This window comes from Leuciscus leuciscus, assembly GCF_965113295.1.
Source record: "Leuciscus leuciscus genome assembly, chromosome: 10".
Taxonomy (NCBI): domain Eukaryota; kingdom Metazoa; phylum Chordata; class Actinopteri; order Cypriniformes; family Leuciscidae; genus Leuciscus; species Leuciscus leuciscus.
In genome coordinates, this window is record NC_138734.1 from 22,268,497 (window position 1) to 22,295,776 (window position 27,280).

Genomic DNA, 27,280 nt, shown 5'->3' on the forward strand with positions numbered 1-27,280 from the left:
CAAATAGTGACCTTAACCCGACCATAATCCGAATTTTAACAGCTTGTAAACGTAGTCATTGAATGTCCAGCTAAAACACAATAAACCCCGTTAAACTTAACTAACCCCATAAAACCCACTTCGCAACAACATTTAGACTACTAATCATACATACCACACGAGGATCATACACACATCACGTTATCACGAAGTCAGGATACATTCACGAGTGTCCAGCTTAACGCTTCCAATGAGCGCTTAACGCAACTCCACGGCATTCAGCCAAAAACGTTACAGGAATCCTTCAAAGATAAAAACACATACTCTAAACACTTTGAAACTCCATGAAACAGTGTATGACCTCCGTCGCTTACCTTGACTCTAATAAAACCGGAAGAGGGGCGGGTATGACGAAGCCGACATCCTAGGGATTCCAGTCTACGCACTTAAATATACCGGTACTGATTACCTCATCCTCCCATTTCCATATAAGGTTAATGACGCAAAGAAAAGAACCAGGGAAATCCCCTACTGCTACACTTATATGCTTAAAATACAACATTGACAATTCAAATTAATTTCATCATTGCATCTTCGACAAACTACACTTCGAACAGAACAATGGTCTCCAATTCAATCTCCATGTTGATGCCTTTAAAAAATAAGAGAGAAAATGGTTATATATCATACATCACATATCTATATTCATTATCATGTCTGATCATGTACTTAGGTAAAGTTGGTTTTATATTCGCACATTCACACTTTTTTGCTTAAAAACTGTCTCAATAACAAGCGCAATAAAGCACATTTTTGCAAAACAAAAGCAGCTACATGATCTTTAGGACAAAGATGGTGAACTACAACACTCTCCACAATCGATCAATGGGCAAATATTGTTTTAATGGCATACAAAGTTGCGAATGTCCACTGAATGTCCAATGTAGTGTGGTAAACAGGATAGGGACCGTCTAAAAAGTTCTATTTTTTTCATTGTGTGCAAACAGACAACTACATTTTTGCAAAGTACAGATGTACCAGCAAATATCTCTCACATTATGTCTTCTAATGCTATTGATTGTACTTTAGCAACAATAAAAAGTGAATTATAATGATTGTATTTAGGAAACCTGCCTCACTATACATAATGTACATACATAATTTTAGAATAAAATTACATTAATTCACCAAAAGGATTTTTTACTATCCGAAGGTTGTAGCATGTTCCTAGTGACCAGTCTGACTTACTACAGGTGAGATTTTGACAAAAAGTCCCTTACTGTACGTACAGTTGACAAATGTTTTTAAAAAAATTACTGTAATTCACCCTAAGTATTTTTTCGTGTTCCAAAGGCTGTAGTGCTTTCCTAGTGACCAGACTGACTTACTACAGGTGAAATTTGGACAAAAACTCCCTTACTGTACGTACAGTTGACAAATAAGTTTTTAAAAAAATTACTGTAATTCACCTAAATAATTTTTTCGTGTTCCAAAGGCTGTAGTGTTTTCCTAGTGACCAGACTGACTTACTACACGTGAAATGTTGACAATACCTCCCTTACTGTACGTACAATTATCAAATAAGTTTATGAAAAAATTAATGTAATTCATCTAAATCATTTTTGCATGTTCCAAAGATTGTAGTGCTTTCCTAGTGACCACACTGACTTACTCCAGGTGAAATTTTGACAATACCTAATAATACTGTTTTACATAATAATATATATAATAACTGTAATTCACTAAAAGGGGTTTTGTTTGTTTAAGGTTGTAGTACATTAATAGGGGCTACATTATTATTAACAGTAGTGACTGAACCTGTACGGATTGGTGCAGCAAATCTGACAGATAATGAACAACAAGATCATGGAGGCATTCAAGATACTGTACAGTGCACTGTTTTATTTCTATTATCTTTCTAATTGTTCATGGAATACCACTAGGATTATACATAAAAGTTATTATAATTAATTCCTCGTGGTTAGAGTAATATTTCAATTTCACTTCTTCAAAATTTTGCTGTTGTTGATCCTCTCTTGGTTTAAGTTGTTCTTATATTATCATAAACCCTTTAACTGATTGTTTTGTCAAGTACTTTTTACTTTACTATATTTTCTTTTAGTGAAGTGACGTAAAAGTTTAAGTAAAACAAATGTGTGTGTTTGAATACAATTTTTTCAAATGTTTTCAGTCAGGACTACTTTGGGTAAACAAAAATATTTAAGCAATTGAACATGTTATTTAATATCTATTCATTGCATTATGTAATTGGTTAACACACATAACTATAACTGTTAGTGGTTTGTTACATAGTTAATCCTTGTCATGTTTACCAACGTGAACAGTGCCAAAGATGGTACCCAATGTAAGCTGCATTGGACTATCACCAGACAAGCTACCTGAAAAAGATACCCAATGGTTGTGCTCACTGTGTACCTTAAACAGTGGAACATCATTAAAGAATATCTGCTGAAACTTCTGCTTTATTGTCCTTGTTGCAATATGGATTACCATTGTATATCTGCATTTTGGGACTTACAGTTAAAGACCCATGGACCAGATATGATTTATTAAGACCAGGAGTTAGAAGTGCACTCAATTTAAGACAAGAGTCAGAATTATAATAAATTAAAGGAAATTTTACTGAAGAATGTTTGCAGTTTATTATCAGGCAGAAGTCAAGAATCAGAACCAGTGATCAAAAGTAGGTTCTGATTGGCTAATAAATAATCACACATTTTCTACACATAGATAGACTGAAGCATATCTCCATCAATTATGCGGCTGACATTCGGACCCTGAATTTAGGCACGTCGTGACCTTCCACACTTGTAGTGATTGTAATGAATAGTAATTGGACCAATTTTTGAGTCTCCAGTCTAGGACCAACTCTATAGCGCCACCACCAGTTCAAAAATTCAACATTAAAAGGATTATAGCTTTTGAACCCTTTGATCTAGATGTGAATGTAAATAGATGTAAAATGACACTTAGTACACCTGATTCCACTCATTATGGTGATCACAATCAATATCTTACATTAAGACTCTGTACTTTTCAAAATGGCCACTACTGTAATGGGCAGTGTTCAATTTTTTTGTGCTACTCCTCATTCAAATTTTGTTCAATTTTTACAAAAATTGGCTCAGATGATCTTTGGACCAAGCCACACAGAAGTGACTGAACAGATTTTTTTATTTTTGCTATCGTTCCTGATATACTTTTCTCCAAATTTGACCTGTATTTGTTGCCTTATGGTAGTTAGCTTAGCATGCTAATTGGTTAGCATGCTAACCTGATGCCATTCTTTCTAATGTGGCTCTTCAGCTATAAGGCTAACCATAAACTACATTAGCATTAAGCTAACTTAACTTGCTAACTTAACTAATCTGGTTAACATGCCTTTGTGTGCTCATTCTTACACTTAAGCCTCTCCTCGGCAGCTTGGTAAGACAGCGTCAACTGAGTGGCGCAAGCTGCTAAACCACGTGCCATGAGCCCTGAACCATTCCGGTTGTGGGTTTGAATCCTGTGTGGCACATTCCCAGACCGCAAGAGGTATTGTGGTGTAAAAGTTGCTTCTGTTCCAGACATGGTGTCTATATGTGAGCGAACTCGATAAATACAACATGCAGCGAATTTATACAAAAAATTATTCATTTTGAATTGCTTCTCACTTGAACTACTGGACCTTCTTCATCTTGGCTAAAAACGCAACTTCCCAGTGGCGCAATGATATGAGTGACAGGTATCTGACCCAGAGATAATGGGTTTGAGCCCCGTGTGGGATGATTTAAAAAAAATTGTGTGTAATGTTGTGTCATGTCGATTCCTTTATTATTCAACGTTGTACTAATCTTTCTTCCTCTTGGATTAATGTATGTCTTGTTCATTATATGTTCATTCTCATCTGAACTTCTGTTCATTTTGAGTTTATTTTCACCTATACTTCTAAACCAGCTCTTTTTTCTTCAATTTCTGCTGTTTTTACTATTCCTGCTCTTGCTGCTGCTTCAGCTTGGCCCCGTATCGCTGCTTGCAGCTATATTTCCACTTGTTCCTTAACATGTAACCAAAATACTAACACACACAGACACAGTTTCCTCAAGATTGGATTTGGTGAGGAGGAGAGTCTTCTCAAAACATTAAGATAACATGTTCTTTCTCTCAAGGAGTGGATACTTTAAATCTAACTGTAAAGTAAAGACTTTAACTAAGAAATGGTCTCTCAACTATAGGTTTCAATGACTCCTGAGACCATTGCTATCAGGGTAGCCTGGAAAGCAGATGGATGTAGTGACACCTGTTAAAGAAGTCCATATTTCATCTCTGGAAGCCGGGCTAAATGAGCAAACACTGTTACTGCATTCCTGGCATGGGCCAGACCCTTATGTTACACCTCAGATATCAAATACAGACATTTAAAGGATACATGAAATAACATTTTCGATAATCACACTGATAATTTCTTTAACAAAGTAAAATCTCATAAGCCTAGAGAATTCATTCAACTCATTTGATATATAGAAGGAAAACTATTGATTAATACCTTGATTATAATCACTCATTAGATATACATTGAAGCAGCAGTGTGTTCCAGAATCCACTTCTTCAGGACTTCATAACAAAAACTTAACTTGAATAATTACAATAAGGGTGTTGCTTATTTATAACATTGAAAATATTATTAACCTAAAATATCTGCTTTTTTTAATCAATGAAAGAATTGTGTTGTACAAGGAACAGCAGTTCTAATACATACTTTTACCTAATACATTTATCAAAGTTAATTGAGTAGAGTGATCACTGGGAACATACTATAACCTTTGGAACATGAAAAAAGGAGAAATTACAGTAACTTTTTAATAATAATATGTTTGTACTATACTTACAGTAAGGTATTGGCAGTATTTAACATGTAGTAAGTCAGTGTGGTCACTAGGAAAGCACTACAGCCTTTGGAACAGGAAAAAATACTTTAGGGGAATTACTGTAATTTTTTCTTAAACTTATTTGTTTATTGTACGTACAGTAAAGGAGTTATTGTCAAAATTCCACCTGTAGTAAGTCTGTCTGATCACTAGGAAAGCACTACAGCCTTTGGAACAGGAAAAAATACTTTAGGGGAATTACTGTAATTTTTTCTTAAACATATTTGTTTATTGTACATACAGTAAAGGAGTTATTGTCAAAATTCCACCTGTAGTAAGTCAGTCTGATCACTAGGAAAGCACTACAGCCTTTGCAACAGGAAAAAATACTTTAGGGGAATTACTGTAATTTTTTCTTAAACATATTTGTTTATTGTACGTACAGTAAAGGAGTTATTGTCAAAATTCCACCTGTAGTAAGTCAGTCTGATCACTAGGGAAGCACTATGCCTTTGGAACATGAAAAAATACTTTAGGGGAATTACTGTAATTTTTTCTTAAACTTATTTGTTTATTGTATGTACAGTAAAGGAGATATTGTCAAAATTCCACCTGTAGTAAGTCAGTCTGATCACTAGGAAAGCACTACAGCCTTTGGAACAGGAAAAAATACTTTAGGTGAATTGCTGTAATTTTTTTAAATTAATATTTGTATACTGAACGTACAGTAAGGGAGGTACTGTCAAAATTTCACATGTAGTAAGTCAGTCTGGTCAGTAGGACCATACTACAACCTTTGGAACATGAAAAAAATCCCTTTGGTGAATTACTGTAACTTTTACATAAAACATATTTGCTACGTATTACACATACGTACTGTATACAGTAGCCTACAAAAAAGTAAAAATATGCAGCAAATATCAAACCTGAAACTATTTCTATCCTGGTTGGCAACTTTATTTATTTATTTTTTTACTTGATTATGTTCATGGTGCTGTCCACGTATGTGGTCCTGAAGGTCCTAAATTATCAAGTCTGCAACTTGGGTAAAGTTGATTTTATATGCGCATATTCGCGGAGTTCCGCATTCAATATCTCGTGAGCTGAATATTGTTACTACACAAATAACATTGTTTTAATATTTAAATCTTCTTCTTAAAACGAGATTTCCTTCGGGTTTGCACTTTGCAGATGGTCCCTCCTTAGCAGCCTGCGCATAGAGATCAATGTATTTTGTCCAGTGCGAAGGAAAGATCGTTTTGAGGAAAATTATGTTGTAGCATCTGGTGTTTAATCTGTAGTTATATGTGATAGGTGTTTTGTGTAGCAACAACGTTTAGTTCACGAGTTATTGAACGCGGAAGTCCGCGAATGTGCGAATATGCGAATATAAAACCAACTTTACCTAAGTTGATCATGTTACTCTTTTTAGATGTTCTTGCGTTTGTTACATAAAAAAATATTGTTTTTTACTTAAAAAAAATATTTGTTCATTAAATATGTAATGCACTTACAAATTTTATGATGGTCCACGACACCTTACTTCTTCAGACAGTTTAGTGATGTGACCTCACCCACTGACAAGGCCAAGGGTGCACTGTAACAGCAGAAACAACGTAAATACAGTAACACTAGTTGATTACAATTTTATATTTAATATTACATGCCAGCATATTTACCCAGTATGATTACCTCACAATGTCGCAGGAAATTTCCCCTTTTGCTTTCTATGGTAGACATGTTTGGTGTGCGTTTCTGCACTGTTTTGACCTTTCTTTTTAAGTCCCGCCTTCATGCACGCCATTGGTCAAACTGCTTCTCAATCATTGCCCTCGGCCCAACGGCATCAGCCAAGAGACAAAGCAGCAGCCTGTTAACTGCAGGTGGCACATCATGGCTACAAAACAGTGTAAAAATGCCTCAAGGAAAAAATCTCGGTGTTTTTGTTTTGGTCGGGAAACGTGCTCATTGACATGGAAAATAAGCTAAAACACGGAGCGGAGTTGGGTTCGCTGGAATATTTACAGGCGTCAGTTTGTTTTCAAAAATCGTAAGTGACTTTGTTAAGTAGCTTTGTGTGTAAACATGACCGTTTAGGCAACATATTCTGCTGTATGAATGCAATATATAACAGAATGACAACAAAACAATCATGGACCTCGATGTCGAGTGGTGAATGGTAAGTGTTTAAAAAAATCTGTTGACGTATCATCCAACGTAATTTAAAAGTTAATTGGCAACAGGTGAATACAATTACAATGGCTAATCATATACGTTTTTAAATCTTATTCTTAATGTTTGATGCAAGTTGCATTAAAAAGTACTAAATAGGTTTCAGAATTGTGTTGTTGTTTTAGAATGTTGCTTTCACAATCATTTAAGAACACTCATATGCATGGACAACGGATTTCATCTTATGAGGTGTGTTACCTTTAACCATATGGATGATGATGTATTTGTGCAAATTTTGTGATTGCTCTCTGAAGACAGTTAAGGGATATGTTAATCATCAAATGCTCAATTTCCATGTTGCTTCCCAGAATGCAAATGTAAATTCTCAAAATACAATGCTCTCAAAGCTCATGTATATCGCCATCACAAAAGACCACATACTCTTTTTGATGATTCGACGGGCACGTTTGTTTGCAACAATACAGACTGTCAACAACAATTTACAGACATGAACAATGTCCTTTCTCATCTCAGGTCACATTTAGCCAAGGGAGAGGTGGTGTGTTGTCCTTTTGAAAAATGTGACAATTTCAGTTTAAGATCAAGTTTCACTGCCCATGTTTCACGAAAGCACAGGACTTCTACATTTGCACAATTACGGATTATGGATACTTTATCTGAGCAACCTTCTTCAGCATTTTTTTGATGTTCCTGAGGATGAGGTTGATGAAAGTGAATTCACAGACTCACTGACGAAATGTAACGCAAAGTCATTGTACATGAAAAATATCTGCCTGTTTTATATGCAGCTACAAGCCAAATACCTGGTGCCATCGTCAACCATTCAGATGATTGTGGAGGAATTCAGTGGTTTAAATTATATCTGTCATCAGTACACACAGAAGATGTTCAGGGAAATACTCAAGTCAAAAACGGCCCTCTCACAATGTGATATTGAATCTGTGGTGCAGACTTTGCAAGGCCAAGATTTACATTCAGCTTGTAATTCATTACTTTCCACAGAATACCAAAGAAGACAGTATTATCAGAAAAAATTTTCGTACGTGTATCCACAAAGTATGTGTCTTGGTCGTGATGAGAACCGAAACCAACGTTATGCACAGTATATTCCATTGAAGAACACTTTAAAAACCATGTTAATAGACCCAGTGGTGTGGGAGCAGTGTGCAAAACATCAGCATGTACACTCTTCTGTGTTCTCTGACATCTGTGATGGCTCTGTATTCAAATCCAATGACTCGTTTAAGCAGCCTGAGATTACAATCCAATTTATCTTGTACCAGGATGCCTTTGAGATTGTGAATCCCCTTGGGTCAGCTAAAAAAAGACACAAAATGATTGGAGTGTATTTTACACTTGGCAACTTTGAGCCATTTTACAGATCATTCAGTTATCACTTTTGTGTTATGAGAGAGACTTTAACTATTTTGGTCAAACCAAGATTTTTGCTAAGTTGTTGGCAGATGTCAAAGAACTTGAAGAGCATGGATTTGTGACATCTTCAGGTGACATAGTACGTGCAACAATAGTGGCTATTATCGGTGATAATTTGGGGTCCCACTGCATCGGTGGTTACTCACAGAACTTCAGTACTGCCAAGCATTGCTGTAGGTATTGCTTGGTATCTCACAGTGAACTTCAGAATGTGTGTGTAGACTTTCCCAATCGCACAGTTGAGTCATATAAGGCGGCAGTGGAAACTCTAAGGACGACCGAAGAAAATGTTGTAAATGGGTTGAAGTTTGACTCCATTTTCAACTCTCTCAAATATTTTCATGTTGCTCAGCCTGGCCTTCCCCCATTTCATTCATTTCATTTATTTATTTAAGGACAGTGCACATTAACCCTCTGGGGTCGGCAAACGCGCCCCCGCGTTTTGCTGGATTTTCTTCACATTGTAGCACAATAAACTTAAATTACTCCGTCATTAGGGCTGAACGATTAATTGCATTTGCGATAATATCGCGATATGATGAAATGCGATTTTTTTTTTTTACCGCAAAGCTGCGATTACAGTCTGGTCACATGACACGCGAGAGTAAACCAGTCTGTATTGCAGATGATCAAAGCATCAACTTGGCACGCTGCGCATATAGGCCTGGCTACAGGAAATAACAGTTTATGTTTAATTTATGTGATATTGTGTTATAGATTCTCTCCAACGATTCTGTATCGATTAAGATAATTTCAGATTTATGTCTGAGCTTAGTTTTAAACACAGATAGGCTACGTGATGATGCATGTGCTTTATAAACAACCGTATTCTGCTTGCTTCTAATTCCTCTGTCTCTCTCTCTCTCTCACACACACACACACACACACACGACACCACTCGAACCGTACGAGAAATAATCTTTAATAAAGTTCGGAAAAGTTGAAGCGAATTACAAGGACATTCACGGTCTTCACTGCACAAGATATGAGACGCGCGGTCGACCGCGTGATGTTACTTTTGTAGTGCGCGGTCTCGCCCGCCGGTATTTTACTTACAAATGTTCTACGAAGGCATCATATGTCTTGGAATGCAGTTGGCTTACATATTAAAAATATGAAAATCACAGACAGAAGCTGCTTTCAATTTCAAATACTCACGCGCGCTTTGCGAAGAGTGCTTGAGCATGCGGCTGTGAGCGACTCCGTCTACGTGGTTAAATGTACTTGCATCTCAAAATGCTTTTATGACGCGAAATTAATGTGACAGTCAGTTATATCTTAAGTTATTAAACAGACAGGACAAACCACATCTTATCATTTCAAAAGGGATGAAAACGTTCAGACAGCCTACTCTTAAATACTGAAAGCACTCTGTTTATTGCTTGTAATATTTTTTCCCCCTCTTTGTTATTTGTTTTGAAGCTATATTTGTTAAAATTATTAACATATAATTGAATTAATTTAGTTTTTTAATGTGTAATTATTATAAGTAGGCCTACTTATAATTATGTAATTAAATATTTTAAGTTTTATTAATAAGATCAATAAAAAAAATAAAAAAAGATCGGCTCATGAGGTGCCTAAAGATTCCCTTCCCTATTTTACAATGATTTATTGCTTGTTTTTGTTGAATAATAGAAAAGATAAAGAGCTTAAAAAATAATCGTATATTAAATCGCAATCACAATATTGGTCAAACTAAATCACAATTAGATTATTTTACAAAATCGTTCAGCCCTATCCGTCATTTATGGTCATACAGAAAAAAGAAATATAAAAAAAGAATCTGTGATATTTCTACTTTTGTATGTGTCCACTTACAATCAAATCAAAACATTGTGCTTTTGTAAAATAAAGAAAATAAACAGGGTGTGCGTTCTGCCTCTCCGTCGCGGTGAACTTTTTTTTCTTGAGCACGTCTATAAACTGAAACAAAACTCAGCGAATACTTGTCACACATTTATGAGCCATATACCTTTATAAACATTTACGGTAAGTGTGTACTTTTAAATGATCGGATTCAAACTGAAAACAAATATTCTCTGTTTAAGTAATTTGTATAAAACCAACAAGATGTCCAGTATCTCAAACGCTTGCTCATTATTTTTTATTTGACCACGCCCACTCGCGCAAAAGAGATTCACATGCAAATCTCCACATGGAACGCGAATGCGCTCAATACCTCAAAAACAAAACACCAAAAAACTTCACAAGTCTCTGCTTTTCGTTGAGTTTGAAAGACGCGCCATGAGCTTGCATTGGATTTACCTCAGAAGAAGAAGAACGCGATTTGAAGACAAGAAAGATGTAAGGTAAGAAATTCTTACTTATTAGTTTGTTATTGTTGCATAAACTTCACATTGCAGTTGAACTGTTTCTAGATATATGGTGAATATTATAATATTTAGACCCATGTTTACTGTTAAATACTGTTTGTGGATATCTGCTCAAACGTAGATATGTATAATATGGTAACCATAATGTTTCATATTTTGGAGCATGCTGTGCGTTTGAATGTTATCATATTTTGGAGCGCGATCGCGTTTGAAAAGCAAAACGCACCAAACATTAGGCTTTATGTTTTTACTATTATCTCATAAAGCCAATCAATCAATATATTTTTCTCTAGCGTAGTTGTTACTGAAATCTTTTGGAAGATTTATAGGCTGCTATAGGTTATTGTTATTATTATTTTATGCAGCACTGCGCATAGCCTATACCTACAAGGCACAACAAACCTGGTGTTCATTATATTATATATTGTTGGAAACATTTGTGTGTGTGTGTGTATTCTGTGAATTTTAAAAAGCAATTTTAACCAGAAAAATCTAAAATGTATTCCCAAAATCGTGCAGGCCTAGTTTCTCTTGATACCAGTATGTTCACTTTTTTTCTTTTCTTTCAGGGACCAGATGCCACTGAGTCCTGCTGACTTCAACATTCACATGAGTCTCTGTATATGAACATGGTAAAGTGAAAATAAAACACCTTGGAAATGAAAGGTATGTACAATGTTTTTAGGAATGGCACAAAGGTCTCTGTCTTTGGATCATTGTTTTCAATGTGCTCTTTTGTCATTTGTTGTGTATCTTTGGATTATGTTGTGTTGTAAATAAATCCAAACAATCTAAAAGCCATTCTTTTTTTAAATCTCCTCATTATTTGTGCAAGGTTGCTCAGAATGACAGGGCCCGATAGCTCCTAATAGGGCCGTTAGGGGAGGGTCTTTGTCTTTATCAGGTGTTAAAGACATACATATTAATGATGTGATCACACCTCCCGCATAAAGCTTTCTCACACAAAACACGTCTTAGAAATTTTAAATCAATATATTGTCTTATCTGAATGAGCAGTCAGGGTGATTTTCACATAGTTTTGGAGCAAATATTCTAGGCTACGTGATACAATTTTCAAAAGTCTTGTGAAGAAATAATCAGTATGGGTTTCATGGCCTTATTTCAGTGACAATTTTTTTTTTTTGTATTTTCACAAACCACGCATAAATGTCATTATCTCAAAACTACAAACTTTTACATACTTGCTGCTGATATATTATTGTAGCAGAGTTTGTGCTAAATACAGTGTAATAAGACTTTAGCCATGACAATGTCACAAGTAACAGAAATAAGCACAAATGTCAGAGCATGTCAGAACACCTCCAGGGCCAGAAAACAGCTCAGACCCCAGAGGGTTAATCAACATTTCTGTAAATGTGCCAGTGTTAGTGTAACCGGCCCAATTCTGACCACCTATTACACTCTGCGTTGTGTTGTGTAGCTGAAGGAAGACACGGGACAACTGGATCTTCTGCTGATCTGGAGAGTTTATTTGGAAGCATGTGGTGCTGGATGGAATAAAAAGAGTACAGCATGAAATGTTTGCTTCTGTGATTTATCACCTCTCCTCAGCGCGCTCAAAGCGGACAGAGCACATCACAATCACAGTAAATAATCGAATTAACAATAAAATGGATGAAAACACATCACAAACAATATTTAAGGAAAATAAATTGTCACAACAATTCATAAATTGTCACAATGAACAAAAGTAAGCCATACCTGGATGGAATAAAAAGAGTACAGCATGAAATGTTTGCTTCTGTGATTTGATCACCTGCACAGATCAAAGACCAATTAATTAATCAGCCAAAATCACAGCATTCAGTTGACGCACACACATACACTCAAACCGCTGTACTCAGCTATAAAACTATTATATCCAATCCATCCATGCATTAAAAAACTTCGTAATACATTTCTAACACTCTTAACATGAATATAATTAAACATTATGTACTCAATCCAACTTCTGAAAACTTTGACACTTTATATTGGAAGAGCACCGCTAGCTGCTTACCACTCCTCAGCGCGCTCAAAGCAGACAGAGGACGCAGCACGGGCAGAACAGAAATGACGTCATGACACCAGTACAATTAATCAACTCTTTTTCCGAAATAATACTGATAAAAGTTCAAAACTAAATTATGTCTTTTTAAACTAAATAATATGAAGTAAATAAAAACTGAGAGGAAGGATTATTAGTGAAACATTCATTTACATTGTTAATATACACACTATGAATATAAACATCCGTCACATAAGCCAGCAGGCTAATTTTCAACTGTAGTCCATTGGCAAGATGTTATACTAGCACATAATGGCAAAAAAAAAACAAAAAAAAAAACATATTAAATCACACAGCAATTGATATACAGCAATAAAACATAATGCCATAGCACTGGCTCCATTAAAACATAAAATCATAAAACATATAACGTAACCATACAGCAATACAGCTGTTAAGGAATTAATAAAGTAACCATCTATCCATCTATCTATCATACATACTGTATACCAAAGGTTACAGGACAGCTAAAGTATAGAGGCAGACACACATTAATTATTATTATAGGTGTTCACATTTTTATATGCTCAAAAGCCAGTCCTTAAGAGGGTGTGTGAATGTATGGTGTGAGGTGGAATTTCTAATGTCCACTGGCAATTGGTTCCATAGTTTAGAGGCTCTCACAGAAAAGCATAATTGGCCAAAGGAACTGGACCTAAGAGGGACTACACAGTCCCCTCTTAAGGCAGACCTTGTGGTTCTGCTACTAGATGACTTCTGCTGTATAAAAGTGCAGAGTGGTGGGGGAGCCTTCCCATTAATGATCTTAAAGATTAGGCATGCATCACTGTGTTTTAAAATATTTTCCCAACTGAGTAGGTTATATTTGTTAAGAATGTTACAGTGGTGGAAAAGTTTGGGTTTTTTGTCCAATACTTTAAGTGCTTGTTTGTGAAGTGATAAAATAGGCCTTAGTGTTGTGCTACATACCTGGGTCCAGCTTGTCATACAATATGTTAGGTGAGGAATTATCATAGTATTCATGTATAGCTTTGCTACAGGTGTTGCCCATGCCTTGGCCACGACTTGTTTGAAGGCGTTGTAGCTATTGATCTTGCCATTTTCTTGGAATACTTTGTAAAAAGGAAGTGGTTTTCATATACACAGCTGAACAGGAGACTTGCACAATTCAAATATCTGGATTCTGATGCTGGTTCTGCCCCCTCCCAGATATGTGAAAAAGGCAGAAAGTTAGGTGGTCAAGCAGCTGAGAACTGGTGTCTCCTCAGATTTCTTCCTGTCATAATTGGAGACAGAGTCACAAGACCCTGTATGGCAACTGACTGTTAAGTTGAAATAACTGGTTGAGCTAGTGTGTCCTCCCAAGATTACCACTGCACAGATTGCATATCTCAATGTCTTAATACCAGAATATCTGGAAACAAGAAAGGAGCTGTTTCTTGGTGAAAATTTGAAACCAAAACATCATTACATGCTTCACTATACGTCACTCATTTTAAGTCTTGGACCTTTAATTCGTTTATGGTCATTGAGATTTGAAAGCAAACATTCCTACTTCAAAAGAAGTGTGAGAAGAACACAGAACTTCAAAAATGTATAAAAGACATCGTCACACAACCATCAACTTCTTCAAGCATATCTTCACTCACGGTCATTTTTTTCACCAAAGCTTAAAAGTGTTGACTCTGCCACATCATTTGTACAGTGATGCTGTGTGCAAAGCTGTTGAGACAAGCTTGCTTAATGAACCAGACTTTGTTTCAACACGGGTAGAATACAAGGGTACCCTGTACAGGAAAGGAAACTTAATTTGCCTTAAATGTGAAGAGGAGTATTCTATTTTACAGTTTGGACAGCTTGAGCTGATTTTCGTGAAAGATGATGAGGTGACTCCCCTGAGGTGACTTTCCTTGTGACTCCCCGCCCCTCAGTGTATTTGCATGATTATGGACTTTATGAGATTTTGTCTGCGACAAAGGAATTAATTTGTGTAAATGCTGAGGAATGTCTGGATTATTATCCCTTAAATGAGTACAGTTTTATGGGACTGAAGGTCATTACTCTGAAGCACAGCGTTGTTCATCTGTAAAAAGGATAAACTGTCCAACAGAAATGGATGCATTGTTGATTTTTATTGAGAATGTGTTCCCAAACCCTATAACTTCAAAGCTAGCCATAGAGGGTTTGAACAGCTTAGGTGTGGAGACCATAGATGACCTACAGTTTTTGAAAGATGATGATCTAGGTGGCTTTCTGAGACCGATTGAAGCAAGAAAACTAATAGCCCAAATCCCAAGTAAGTTTTCAAATCAATGGTTGTTTTTACATATACACTAGTCAACATTTGAAGCGGATCAAAAAGTTAATTAAGTTCACAAGAACAGGTATTGGTTTTAAGACAACCATTATGAAAGGTTTGATCCACTTTAAATGTTGACTTGTGTACATGCATACAATTAGATGAACTGGAAAAACAACACCCCAGTCTCTTTCATTCTGTACTTTGTTAGCTGTACTCTTTACTTGTATTACAGTATGTCAATGTGTTTCTTGTTTCTGCAGTATGGTTTTTAATGCAGTTTTTTGTTTATGCCATGTAGATATTGCTTCCACTCTGCAAAACACTGCCAATGATTTGTCTGCTGAATACACTTCTGATGCATCAGGTTCACCGGCTCCTGGATGCTCAATTTCACCATCCAGCTCTTCAAGTGGAAGACGTGAGTAAAACGCTGATACAACATTAAACAATCCACAAACATTTTGAAAGCAAAACATATAATTAGTCAATTCTTGTAATTCATATACAGAGAATTTGCAATGTGAGCATGCCCAGCCTTTAGCACGCCTGGCAAACAAATTGTGCCACACGTGCAGTTCACAGAGCGATATATGTATATGTATATGTACAAACCCGATTCCAAAAAAGTTGGGACACTGTAGAAATTGTGAGTAAAAAAGGAATGGAATAATTTACAAATCTCATAAACTTATATTTTATTCACAATAGAATATAGATAACATATCAAATGTTGAAAGTGAGACATTTTGAAATGTCATGCCAAATATTGGCTCATTTTGGATTTCATGAGAGCTACACATTCCAAAAAAGTTGGGACAGGTAGCAATAAGAGGCCGGAAAAGTTAAATGTACATATAAGGAACAGCTGGAGGACCAATTTGCAACTTATTAGGTCAATTGGCAACATGATTGGGTATAAAAAGAGCCTCTCAGAGTGGCAGTGTCTCTCAGAAGTCAAGATAGCCAGAGGATCACCAATTCCCCCAATGCTGCGGCGAAAAATAGTGGAGCAATATCAGAAAGAAGTTTCTCAGAGAAAAGTTGCAAAGAGTTTGAAGTTATCATCATCTACAGTGCATAATATCATCCAAAGATTCAGAGAATCTGGAACAATCTCTGTGCGTAAGGGTCAAGGCTGGAAAACCATACTGGATCCCCGTGATCTTCGGGCCCTTAGACGGCACTGCATCACATACAGGAATGCTACTGTAATGGAAATCACAACATGGGCTCAGGAATACTTCCAGAAAACATTGTTGGTGAACACAATCCACCTTGCCATTCGCCGTTGCCGGCTAAAACTCTATAGGTCAAAAAAGAAGCCATATCTAAACATGATCCAGAAGCGCAGGCGTTTTCTCTGGGCCAAGGCTCATTTAAAATGGACTGTGGCAAAGTGGAAAACTGTTCTGTGGTCAGACGAATCAAAATTTGAAGTTCTTTTTGGAAAACTGGGATGCCATGTCATCCGGATTAAAGAGGACAAGGACAACCCAAGTTGTTATCAGCGTTCAGTTCAGAAGCCTGCATCTCTGAAGGTATGGGGTTGCATGAGTGCGTGTGACATGGGCAGCTTACACATCTGGAAAGGCACCATCAATGCTGAAAGGTATATCCAAGTTCTAGAACAACATATGCTCCCATCCAGACGTCGTCTCTTTCAGGGAAGACCTTGCTTTTTCCAACATGACAATGCCAGACCACATACTGCATCAATTACAACATCATGGCTGCGTAGAAGAAGGATCCGGGTACTGAAATGGCCAGCCTGCAGTCCAGATCTTTCACCCATAGAAAACATTTGGCGCATCGTAAAGAGGAAGATGCGACAAAGAAGACCTAAGACAGTTGAGCAACTAGAAGCCTGTATTAGACAAGAATGGGACAACATTCCTATTCCTAAACGTTTATTTGATGCTTGTTTCAAAGTCCTTGGTTCGAATTTGTATTTTATACCTTTTGGTATCACAAATCACATCGAAAAGGCATTTATTTTCAACAAAAATGAAGTAGAAATAAAGTGTCTAACGAGTGTTTAATAAAACACTTTATACTATTATTGCATCCTGTTAATGTACACAATTATTGAGATGCAAACAGAATCTGCCAAAATATAGAATAGAGCATCTAATTACTATTTACACTTATTGCAAACTATCGCGACATTTACATGATGTAAATAGAATATATAGCTATTTGTTTTTAGTGTAAATCACAACTGTTGCTTTTTGCACTTAGTGCATAGTCACTGCCTAATTCAACTGGAAAAATGTAGGCTATATTTGGTGTTAATGTATGCATTTTTAGTGGAATTTCACCGTTCTGATGAAAATGTGATATGACTGTGAAATTCTACTGGTTTTCTCTGTCAAACAAATTTTTTTTCAACTCTGACCAAAAAATATACAGGAATGTTTTTTTAAGGACATGTCAGGATAACAATAGACAACAATTACTGTCATTTTTTTGCAGTAACAAATTTAAATAGTTAAAAAACAGGGAAAATGTACATTAGATGTCAAAGTTAGCATTTTTATGGAATTTCAAATTCTACCGTTTTTTTTCTGTAAAAATACATTTATTTTTTACAGTTTACTGTAAATTAGTTCAACAGTTATACATAAATCAATATTGAATTTAAAATCTAAATTCATCGCCTAAAGGTAAAAGTGAACGCTGCCTCTTTAAAATCGTTAGCTGTAGTGCAGTTGCGCGTGATGAGTTCGTCAACCTGAAGTGGAAGATGTCGGCAGAAGCGAGTGGCTGTTTTACCAAATGGAAATATTCCAATTACTTAACTTTTTGACACAGGTAGACAAGAACATTACGGTACAATGTAAGCTATGTTCTGGGGAGAAAAAACTATTGGCCGCTGTCAAAAGCACAAGTAATCCTACCTGACAAGGCAGCATCGACAAACACTTTTGAGTGATCCATGTTCGTCGATAGATAACGCTACGGCAACCCCTGTTAAGCAGCCAAAACTTGATTTTACACTGGCGGTGCAGAAAGTGTCTGAAGGTGAGCTTAAAAAAATTATTGCTGGCTAAAGGTTACAGTGAATTAGAAATTAGTTAATTTTGTTGAAACACATGACTACATAGGCTACATTATGTATAAAATATAATATGGTACTCGTTGCTTTGAAAGCAAGTTCCATGTTTACTAAAATGTTTAAGTATTATAGTATGTTTTAATAAAGCGAAAATGCTTAAAAAGGATAAACTAGTCCATGTTTGACTCATATTTAATTATTAAAAGATTTTCATTTCTATCCGGTCAAGGTTTATAGGGATTTTAAGAAGTAATTTGTTTAATTACTTGTTGAGTACTTAAATTACTTTTAGACACAGTAATTAGAAAAGTATTTTAAATACAATATTGATGATGTAATTAGTAATTAGTAATTAATTACTTTTTTGAAGTAACTTACCCAACACTGCGCATTACATACAATTTACATGAATGTGGTTAACCAGACTGTAAAAGAACATATATTTGTGCATGCACCTCAAACTATACCTGTTTATATTGTATATTTAAATGTATATTTACTTATCATTTCCAGGACAAGAGCAAAAATAACCAATAAGCTGGACATAAATAAAAACAAAAGTTAATAACTGCACATACACTTGTGTTATAAAACTTCTAAATATCGATTGAAAATGTTTGTTAAAAGTTTATTTTAGTATATATACCCCCCATACAGTATATACCCCATATTACTACATAGGTATTAGATTTGGTAAAACCTTGTAATTTTACAGTTTATATTAATAAAACATGACTTTTTTTTTCCCACTGTTCCACATTGTACTTTTCCACACAACTTTTTACCTTAAGTGAAATGTCTTATAACCACCTCATGATATCGTATGGCTGTTTAAAAGAAGTCTTAACTTTTGTTACTTTACTTTACAGACAAAGACCACTAAATAGTATTACATTACAAAGCTTTTTAGATGTTTTAAAAAAGACTTTAAGCAGTAAAATACCACTCATAAGATGTAGCATGATACTATGCAGATTTTTTCCACTTATAGATAACTTAAATGGAAAAAATTATGTTCATTGTGTGTTATAAATCATACTCTTAATAGTTATAACGACAAATATGTAAGAATTTATTGTTATGATTATTATTATTATTATTATTTTTTTATTTTTTTTTTAAATATAGTTTTTTGGTGATTTTTGCCTTTTATTGGGACAGGACCGTAGAGAGTTGACAGGAAGTGTGGTGGGAGAGAGACGGGGGATGGGATCGGGAAAGGTCCACGAGCCGGGACTGAAACTCGGGCCGCCCGAGTGCAACGGCGCTACATGTCGGCACGCTGACCACGAGGCCATCGGCGCCGACTGTTATGATTATTCATGAGAATATACAACACATTATAAGGTTGTTAATAAGGCATTATGCGTGCATTATAATGCATTAAGAATACCTTTATGATGCATTATAAATACAGGCTTCATCTGGTGTTATAATGCATTGTACTCTTAAAGTTATAACCACAAATAGGTAAGTATTATAATGTATTGTTACTATTGTTAAGATAATTTATCAGATGATGCAACATATTATAAAGTTGTTTGTAAGGTATTATGCATGTTTTATAATGCATTCAGAATACCTTTATAATGCATTATAAATAGAGGCTTCATAGATAGTGTTACCAAGTATTTTTTATTTATTATTTAAAATGGCTTTATTTATGTCAAAGCCGGTATCAAGTAATTATAAATTGACAATCTGACAATAAAAATACAGAAAATTAACTAAAATTTGTTATTTATTCCATTCAAGTGACAGACTAATGGCTCTCATATATTTACAAAGAATACAACAATCATAGCCAAACAATATGATAAACCGGAATGAAATGCTGTCCAGATGGGCAGGGTCAGTGTCATGTTGATAACATTTCATTTGGACATTTTTCCAGTCATTCCCTTCTTAGTGTTTAAATCAGGCCTCAACAGAATTACATAGCATTTAGGTATAAAAATACAAAACAGAAGTCCGAAAGTGGAAGCTAGAATGGCAAATATCTCAACAGCCACTGTGTATTTCCCCGGTGAGCTGTTGTATGCTGGTATAAAAGAGATCCACACAGCAAAAAATATAAGCATACTAAAAGTGATGAGCTTAGCTTCATTAAATGAATCTGGAAGTTTCCTTCCAAGGAAGGCGAGTGCAAAGCACATACAAGAGAGCAGCCCAATATAGCCCAACACCAGATAAAATCCTAGAGGCCACACATCTTTACATTCTAGTACAATCTTACCACCCTGATAGGATGTGTTTTTGAAGGGGTAAGGAGGTGCTAGTGCTAGCCAGCAAGCACACAGGATACCTTGGCCTGTCGTGCAGCAAAAGATGAAAACCCTTTGCTGTGGAGGGCCAAATAGCTTTAGAGAAATGGACCCAGGCATAGTGGAACGAAAGGCCAAAAGCACCACAATGGTCTTGACCAGTATGCATGAGATACATAGAACAAAGCTGATTCCAAACGCAGCTTGGCGGGCACGGCATGTCCATGGTGAGGGCCGGCCCACAAACACTAGTGAGCAAAGGAAGCAAAGTTTGAGAGACAACAGCAATAGAAAACTCATCTCAGAGTTGTTGGCCTTAACGATGGGTGTGCTTCGAAAAAGGAAGAAAATCACTGTGATAACAGTTGCCACAGTGACTCCAAAGAGAGACAAAGAAATGAGAATGATTCCCATGATTTCATGGTATGACAGAAACTCCTCTATGCCAGCAACACAAGAAACCCTTTCTTTGTTTGGCCAGTAGTACTGGGGACACTTAGTACACTCAGTAGCACCTAGTAGACATAAAAAGACACTGTGGGTCAACAAGATTTTCCATATAGCACACATTATTACAAAATTCTCTGGAATACTTTATTCTGTTTGGTCATTCAGCAGTCAGATGTTTCCTATACGCTCATGTGTATAACTGCCCTAGTAAAAAAAAACCTATACCAAAATAAATTTATTTCACACTAAGTATACTTAAAATACATGAACTTAATTTTTTTTAAATAATATCACTTAAGACTTTCTGATATAAAATTATATTTAAACTTTATTTGGAGTATTTCTTTATTGCACAATGCACATTTCTCAATATTATGCCACAAATGTGTTTTAATATCACTATTAATAAGGATGGTATGATCTCTGTATTATATTAGTCTTTAAATGCAAGATGTGTAATGTGTACCTAAAGTATACTTGCAATAGTTCCACTTTAGCACAACCAAATACACTTAATATATCTTTAGTTGGACTTCAGCACTACTTGCGCACAATTAAGGTGCATTAAGTACAAACTTAGTTGTTCCAGTTAAGCAGACAATGGGCCCTATCTTGCACCCAGCGCAATTGACTTTGTACACCGACGCATGTATCATTCCTATTTTGCACCCGCGCACAGCGGACTTTTCCCTCCACAGAAGCACGTCGGTTAACTAAGAAATACACTTGCGCTCCCAGGGGCGGTTCAGCGCAAAGAGGAGGCGTGTTCCGGCGCAAACGTTCCTTCATGCTATTTTGCAGGTTTAGAAAACAATTGCGCCACTAACCAGGAAGAAATAGTTTAAAGTCAGTTGCGCGTTGCGCATGTTATTCATATGCTATTTTAAGGGCGCATGCTTGGCCATAATCAATGTAGCGTGTGCACAACGCGCACTTTGATTCTCTCATCTACACAGAAGCAGCAGTTTTCATTTTTGCAAATCATACATTATTACGATAGATAGATAGATAGATAGATAGACAGACAATTTATTATAAAAGCATACATCTAGCTTACACATTTACCCAAATTATCATACGCCTGTTTAACCGAAGTTAATTTGGGTGGGTTTCTCCATCCCCAATGTCCCTGACGAGAACGTCGGTCTCCTCGGCTGTGAACCGCTCCTGGCGCGCACCTGGCAAATCCGCCGTTATAATAGGAATCCGCTTTAGAACAAGCGCCCCTGCTCTTAAAGGGAATGTGAGATGTCGCTCTGATTGGTTTATTTCACGTTACGCCCAAACCACACCTATGAATAATGAAGCTACTTCAGACCAACCCCATTTAGATTTGCGCTGGGCGCAAGAGGCATTTATCCCGCCGGGAAAATAGCAACAGCGCCCAAGACCCGCCCACAAAGTTACTTGCGCTTTGCGCTTGACACTTAATTTCAGATCGTTAAAATAGGGCCCTTTGAGTATACCAGTTTAGTATACTAAAAGCACAATTGCAGGATATTTTTATTAAGCACATAAATATGTAAATATATTTGTAGTATACTTATCACAAAAAAAAACTATATTTATATCAAATACATTTGAGTTTTTTTTTTTTTTTTTTTTTTACTAGGGTGAAACTGCTATTACTTTCACTACACTGCAGACTCACTTTCTTGTGACATACAAACACAATGGGCACCATTGTGTCTTTCTGTTATTGATATTGATGTAGTGAAAATCACTGACTTTATTATTGGTTTTATTGTAATATTGTTGCAGTGCCTCGATTTCTTGCCCTATAGAGGGTTGTTGGGCTTTGGGCTAATGAACAGTTAAAATTGTAAAATCATTTATACTCTAATCATTATTTTAAATCCATATATATATTTATTTATTTATTTATTTAATGAGTAGCCATTTAATAATATAGATAGATAGATAGATAGATAGATATATAGATAGATAGATAGATAGATGTACCTGATATATTGCTGATTTCCTCTTCAGCACAGGGCAAACAGTCAAAGCAGCAAACAGGCTGTCCTGGTCGAGTGGCCTGGCGTGTTCCAGGGGGACAAGGAGGGGTGCATAAAGAAACAGGAACCTGCATACAAACAATTATAAAATCAGGAATCTCCCAAAATGTACAGCTCTACAACTGTTTGCCATAGGGGCACAGGCTCACCTCATTGTGTCCCCCTGCCCACCGAATTAACCCTTCATCTATCTTAAGCTGCTGTTCATGTGGGGCAGAGCCATCATAAGTGCCCACCATCTGAAACCGAATGGTATCCCTGCCATTTCTCTGCCAGTTTATGATGTCATAGAGGGGCACAGGCTCTCCATTGTTGTCAAAATACACCTTCTCTTTGAACTGGTTTGTAAAATTCACTTTTTTCAGGTAGTGAAGAAGCTACTTAATTAGTTAAGGCAAACAATATAAAATGTACATAAATATAATTACAGTATGGAATACACATTTGAATATAGTTGTCTAGCAAAATAATTATTTGTACACATTTTAAAATTGCTAACATACAAGAAGGTTCTGACAAACACATGAATTACCTGCCATGGAGAGAACTTTGATTCAGTTTTGCAGACGTGGTCTGAGCTTTGTTCCTCAGAGCCACATTGTAACAGCTGATGTAGAGCATGAGCAATAGCATACACTGCTTTATAGACATTGTATGAAATCCTCACCCTTGATACATCAGTATAGCTATTCTCAGTCTCCATCAGATCTTCTGAGCCAGTACAGAGTGGCAACTCAGAATCACCACTGTCCTCATAACCTAGGCTGCATCCAAACAGTTCCTCCCAAAACATGTTATTGAAAACAGATTCGGGTCTAGGTGAAGGCCTTACCCCAAGGAGAAACTCAGCCAAGCCTGGAATAGTAGTGCCCCTGAAGGAAAAGCCCACTGTTCCAGCCAGGACAGGTTGAAGTTCAGGGATAGTGAGAAGTTTGGCTGTGACCCAGGCTTCACTGGCCACCCACTGCCACCTCGTCAAATTCCTGCGAGCCACTTCAGCCAGGAGCTCCAGCAGCTGTCCTTCAGTGGCAAATGCTATAATCACTTGTGCAGTGGAACCCTCCAGGCTATTAAGAATAGCATGTATTTGTGCCTGGGAAGGTGCTTTTGGTATAGTGTGGTGAAAGGCTATGCAGCCACCAACTCTTTCAAGCTGCTCAGTAAAGGCCTGGATACCATAGTGACTGTAGTCATCATCTGTGCCCACTGTGCCCACCCAGCGCCAGCCAAAGTGGGAAACCAACTGGACCAGTCCCTGCACCTGAAATACATCACTGGGAACAGTACGAAGGAAAGAAGGGTATTCCTTCTTATCTGTGAGGCAGGTACAGGTCGCAAAGTAGCTTATCTTGAAGTGGGGTCAGCAGAAAGATCAAGAAAGAAAAACAGAAAAGGGGAGTTTAGGGGAGATGTAAAAGGTGAAAGCAAGATCTTGAATTAGTTTTTTTTGGGCAGACTTTGTTTTTATAACATTGGGGAAAAAAATCATAAAATTGCAAAATCAAAAATTTGGAGAGGGAATAAACTTAAGAATAAACAGTAGAACAGTGTACATACATATATTTTGTTGCAATGATCAGGTTATAGATGCAGATTTTTATTTATCTATTTATTTCTAGAGGTTTTCCCTTTGTTTGGTGCTGAAACAACTGTCAAATGCAAATGAAGCGAGAGGCATATTTTTCACAATAACTAAAATTCACAGTAATCAATAGTATCCAGTAGAATCAGTAGAATAAATAATATGCACTAAAAGCCCCAGGAAAGCATGTGAGTAACCTATTGATGAAACATTCTAAAAGGCCTGTTAAAGATTTTGCAGGATCATAATTGGCATGTTGTTTTATTCAATAATATATATTAACAGACAGTATTAGTTTATAGCTGTGAGTATTTCTGATATGTTTTTTATGAGCATTAAACGTTTAAATAAATGCAAGTTCCTTGAAGGTGGACATGTTTATCAAGACATGAAAATTAGAGGGGTAAAAACCCTCAACCCCCCACCCTCAAAAATAAAAAGAGTTTGTACATATTCACAGAGCTTATATATATGCTCAACACATTTTTTTGCTCACAGTTACACACTGTTAAAGGCCAGGGAGGTTGATAAATAAATATCTATAATTATCACCTCTTACTCAGACTCTTACCAGTGGAATTCCAAATGGACCCAAAGTTTGTGCCACGGCCCGTGTAGGCGAAGATGATGCCAGACCAATGACAGCTGGCACCGGGGCAGTGGAAAGGCATTTGGCACTGCCAGCAGCATCAGCAGGTGTCTGACTGGAGGTGCCGTTCACCAGGAAAAGCACACTCCGCAGGCTTGTGTGCACATGATCACAGCTATCCAAGATCCGATAACCTAGTGTCACTCCTGGTAATAAACTGGAATTATTGTTGATTTCTTTAATGGCAAACACCATTGTTTGGATCCAGCGGAATGCACGAAAATCAAACCTGTTGAGAAGATGGACAGGGAGCAAAAATAACAAAGAGAGAGAGCTGGTTGTAGCAGTTGTGAAAAGGTAACAAACAGTCTGGAAAAAAAGAACAGTTCATAAAAGTGATGAACATCATATTAGCATAATTATACAGCATATGTAATGAGTAAGAAAGCATGGATCTCATTCATGTTACTTTAAGGTTTATATTCATTCTTTTAAACCAACTGGTATTTTATCTTTTCATTGCTGTTCTCCATTCTCTGCATGCCGTTTCAAACACACCCGCTGCACTCTTGATGTTGTGGCTGTTCAGAGTAATTATGGTCCGTTTGCGAAGCTAAATAGTGCATGGGAAAGAGCCCTCCAATTACAATATCACCATCTTGTTCCAGCACTGGTGAATTAAAATCACCCAATGTCCAGCACCTATTGTCCACTGAGGTACAGAGAATTACTGAGAAGTACAGCAGAAGCAAAATACCCAGTGGTGCCAGTTCACTCACTGGCATCTTACTGGTCATTGCTGCATCTTTCAAATCCGACCATGGAAACAGCTAGTGCGGACACCAGAGTGTATGGAAGTGTAGAATTCCCAGCTATATAAAATAAATCACAATGATGCCAAACATTGAAACCTGAAACATCAGGTGAGACTGGCCAATGATATACATATTGTGGGTGGTCTCCCAGGTCATGTGATTTAACAGTGTTTCAGATCAAAGTGCCTTGAAATGCATTAGGGATCATTCTAAAACTTTTGAAGATCTCGAATGGCAACTTATAGCTTAGAATTGTGTAATATTTTATAAACAAGAATTTCTACAGAAAAAGACTAAATGGGTTACATATTTTCTGCAGATTCACTATAACAACCAATATTTTCTTTTAATTTTGTGAATATTTAATGTAAACATAGAACATACTAATATTGTTATTCTGTTCTATATTGAAAGCTTCAATGAAATGAAAATACTACTCATTTCATTTTACTTCTTATTTTATGTGGATTATATTGAAAATTATCATAAGGGTTGATAATATATACATCAGCCTCCAGTCTGCAGGAACCAAGTCAGGAGGAAATTATATATATATATATATATATATATATATATATATATATATATATATATATATATATATATATATATATAATATAATATAATATAATATATATAGACTATTCCAACTCTGCATGAAGGACATTGCATGTGCATTTGAGAGAGATATCTGTGTATTTGTATCTGTGTGCAAGGTATACAGAGGCCTTTACATTTAAAGGTTGATTTGTTAGATAAAGTGAGTAATGACAGTTATTTAGCTTGTCATTAGCTGACTGCCATCTACTGGATATAACAAATAACACCAAGAGTGATCTGGCACTTTTCACAGGTAAGGAAACACTTTGTGCTATTCTTTCTTTCTTTTTTTATTTATTACTCTCTTTCTTTATAATAACGTTCTGTTATGTAACTTATAAGTTATTAGTTAATCATGAACTAATCATTTACAAAACATGACTATACGTTCATAAATTATTATTAATAAGTGATATGCTAACATTTGATGAATGTTTTGTTTATTCATTTACAAGTCATTTATAAATTATTAGATAATGATGAGCTAATCATTTACAAAATAACATATGTTAATAAATTATTAATTAGTGGTATGCTAACGATTTACACGTGTTGTAAGTCATCTTTTTTTTTTTTAAAGATATTAAGTCATTAGTTGACACATTATTAATCACTTATAAATGTCGAAATTGTAGCATATTTATCTCAATAAACAAATGATAAACAAACCATTAAATGATTAGTATATAATGTATTGATGTATCTTTAAGTTGTAAGCTGGCCAAAAGCACAAACATGCAGGTATGCTGAAGCAGTATTTTGA

At 36.1% G+C, this 27,280-nt stretch overlaps 1 protein-coding gene across 1 annotated transcript; it reads right to left on the reverse strand.

Moving 5' to 3' along the window:
* Nucleotides 1-20,073: 20,073 nt before the first annotated feature.
* On the reverse strand, nucleotides 20,074-25,887 carry olfcu1 (olfactory receptor C family, u1; the record flags this gene model as incomplete). Its single annotated transcript, XM_082182924.1, has 6 exons — nucleotides 20,074-20,978; nucleotides 22,876-22,999; nucleotides 23,081-23,308; nucleotides 23,464-24,279; nucleotides 25,085-25,391; nucleotides 25,661-25,887. The coding sequence occupies 6 exons, from the start codon at nucleotides 25,885-25,887 to the stop codon at nucleotides 20,074-20,076; spliced, it is 2,607 nt and encodes an 868-aa protein (XP_082039050.1).
* Nucleotides 25,888-27,280: the final 1,393 nt, after the last annotated feature.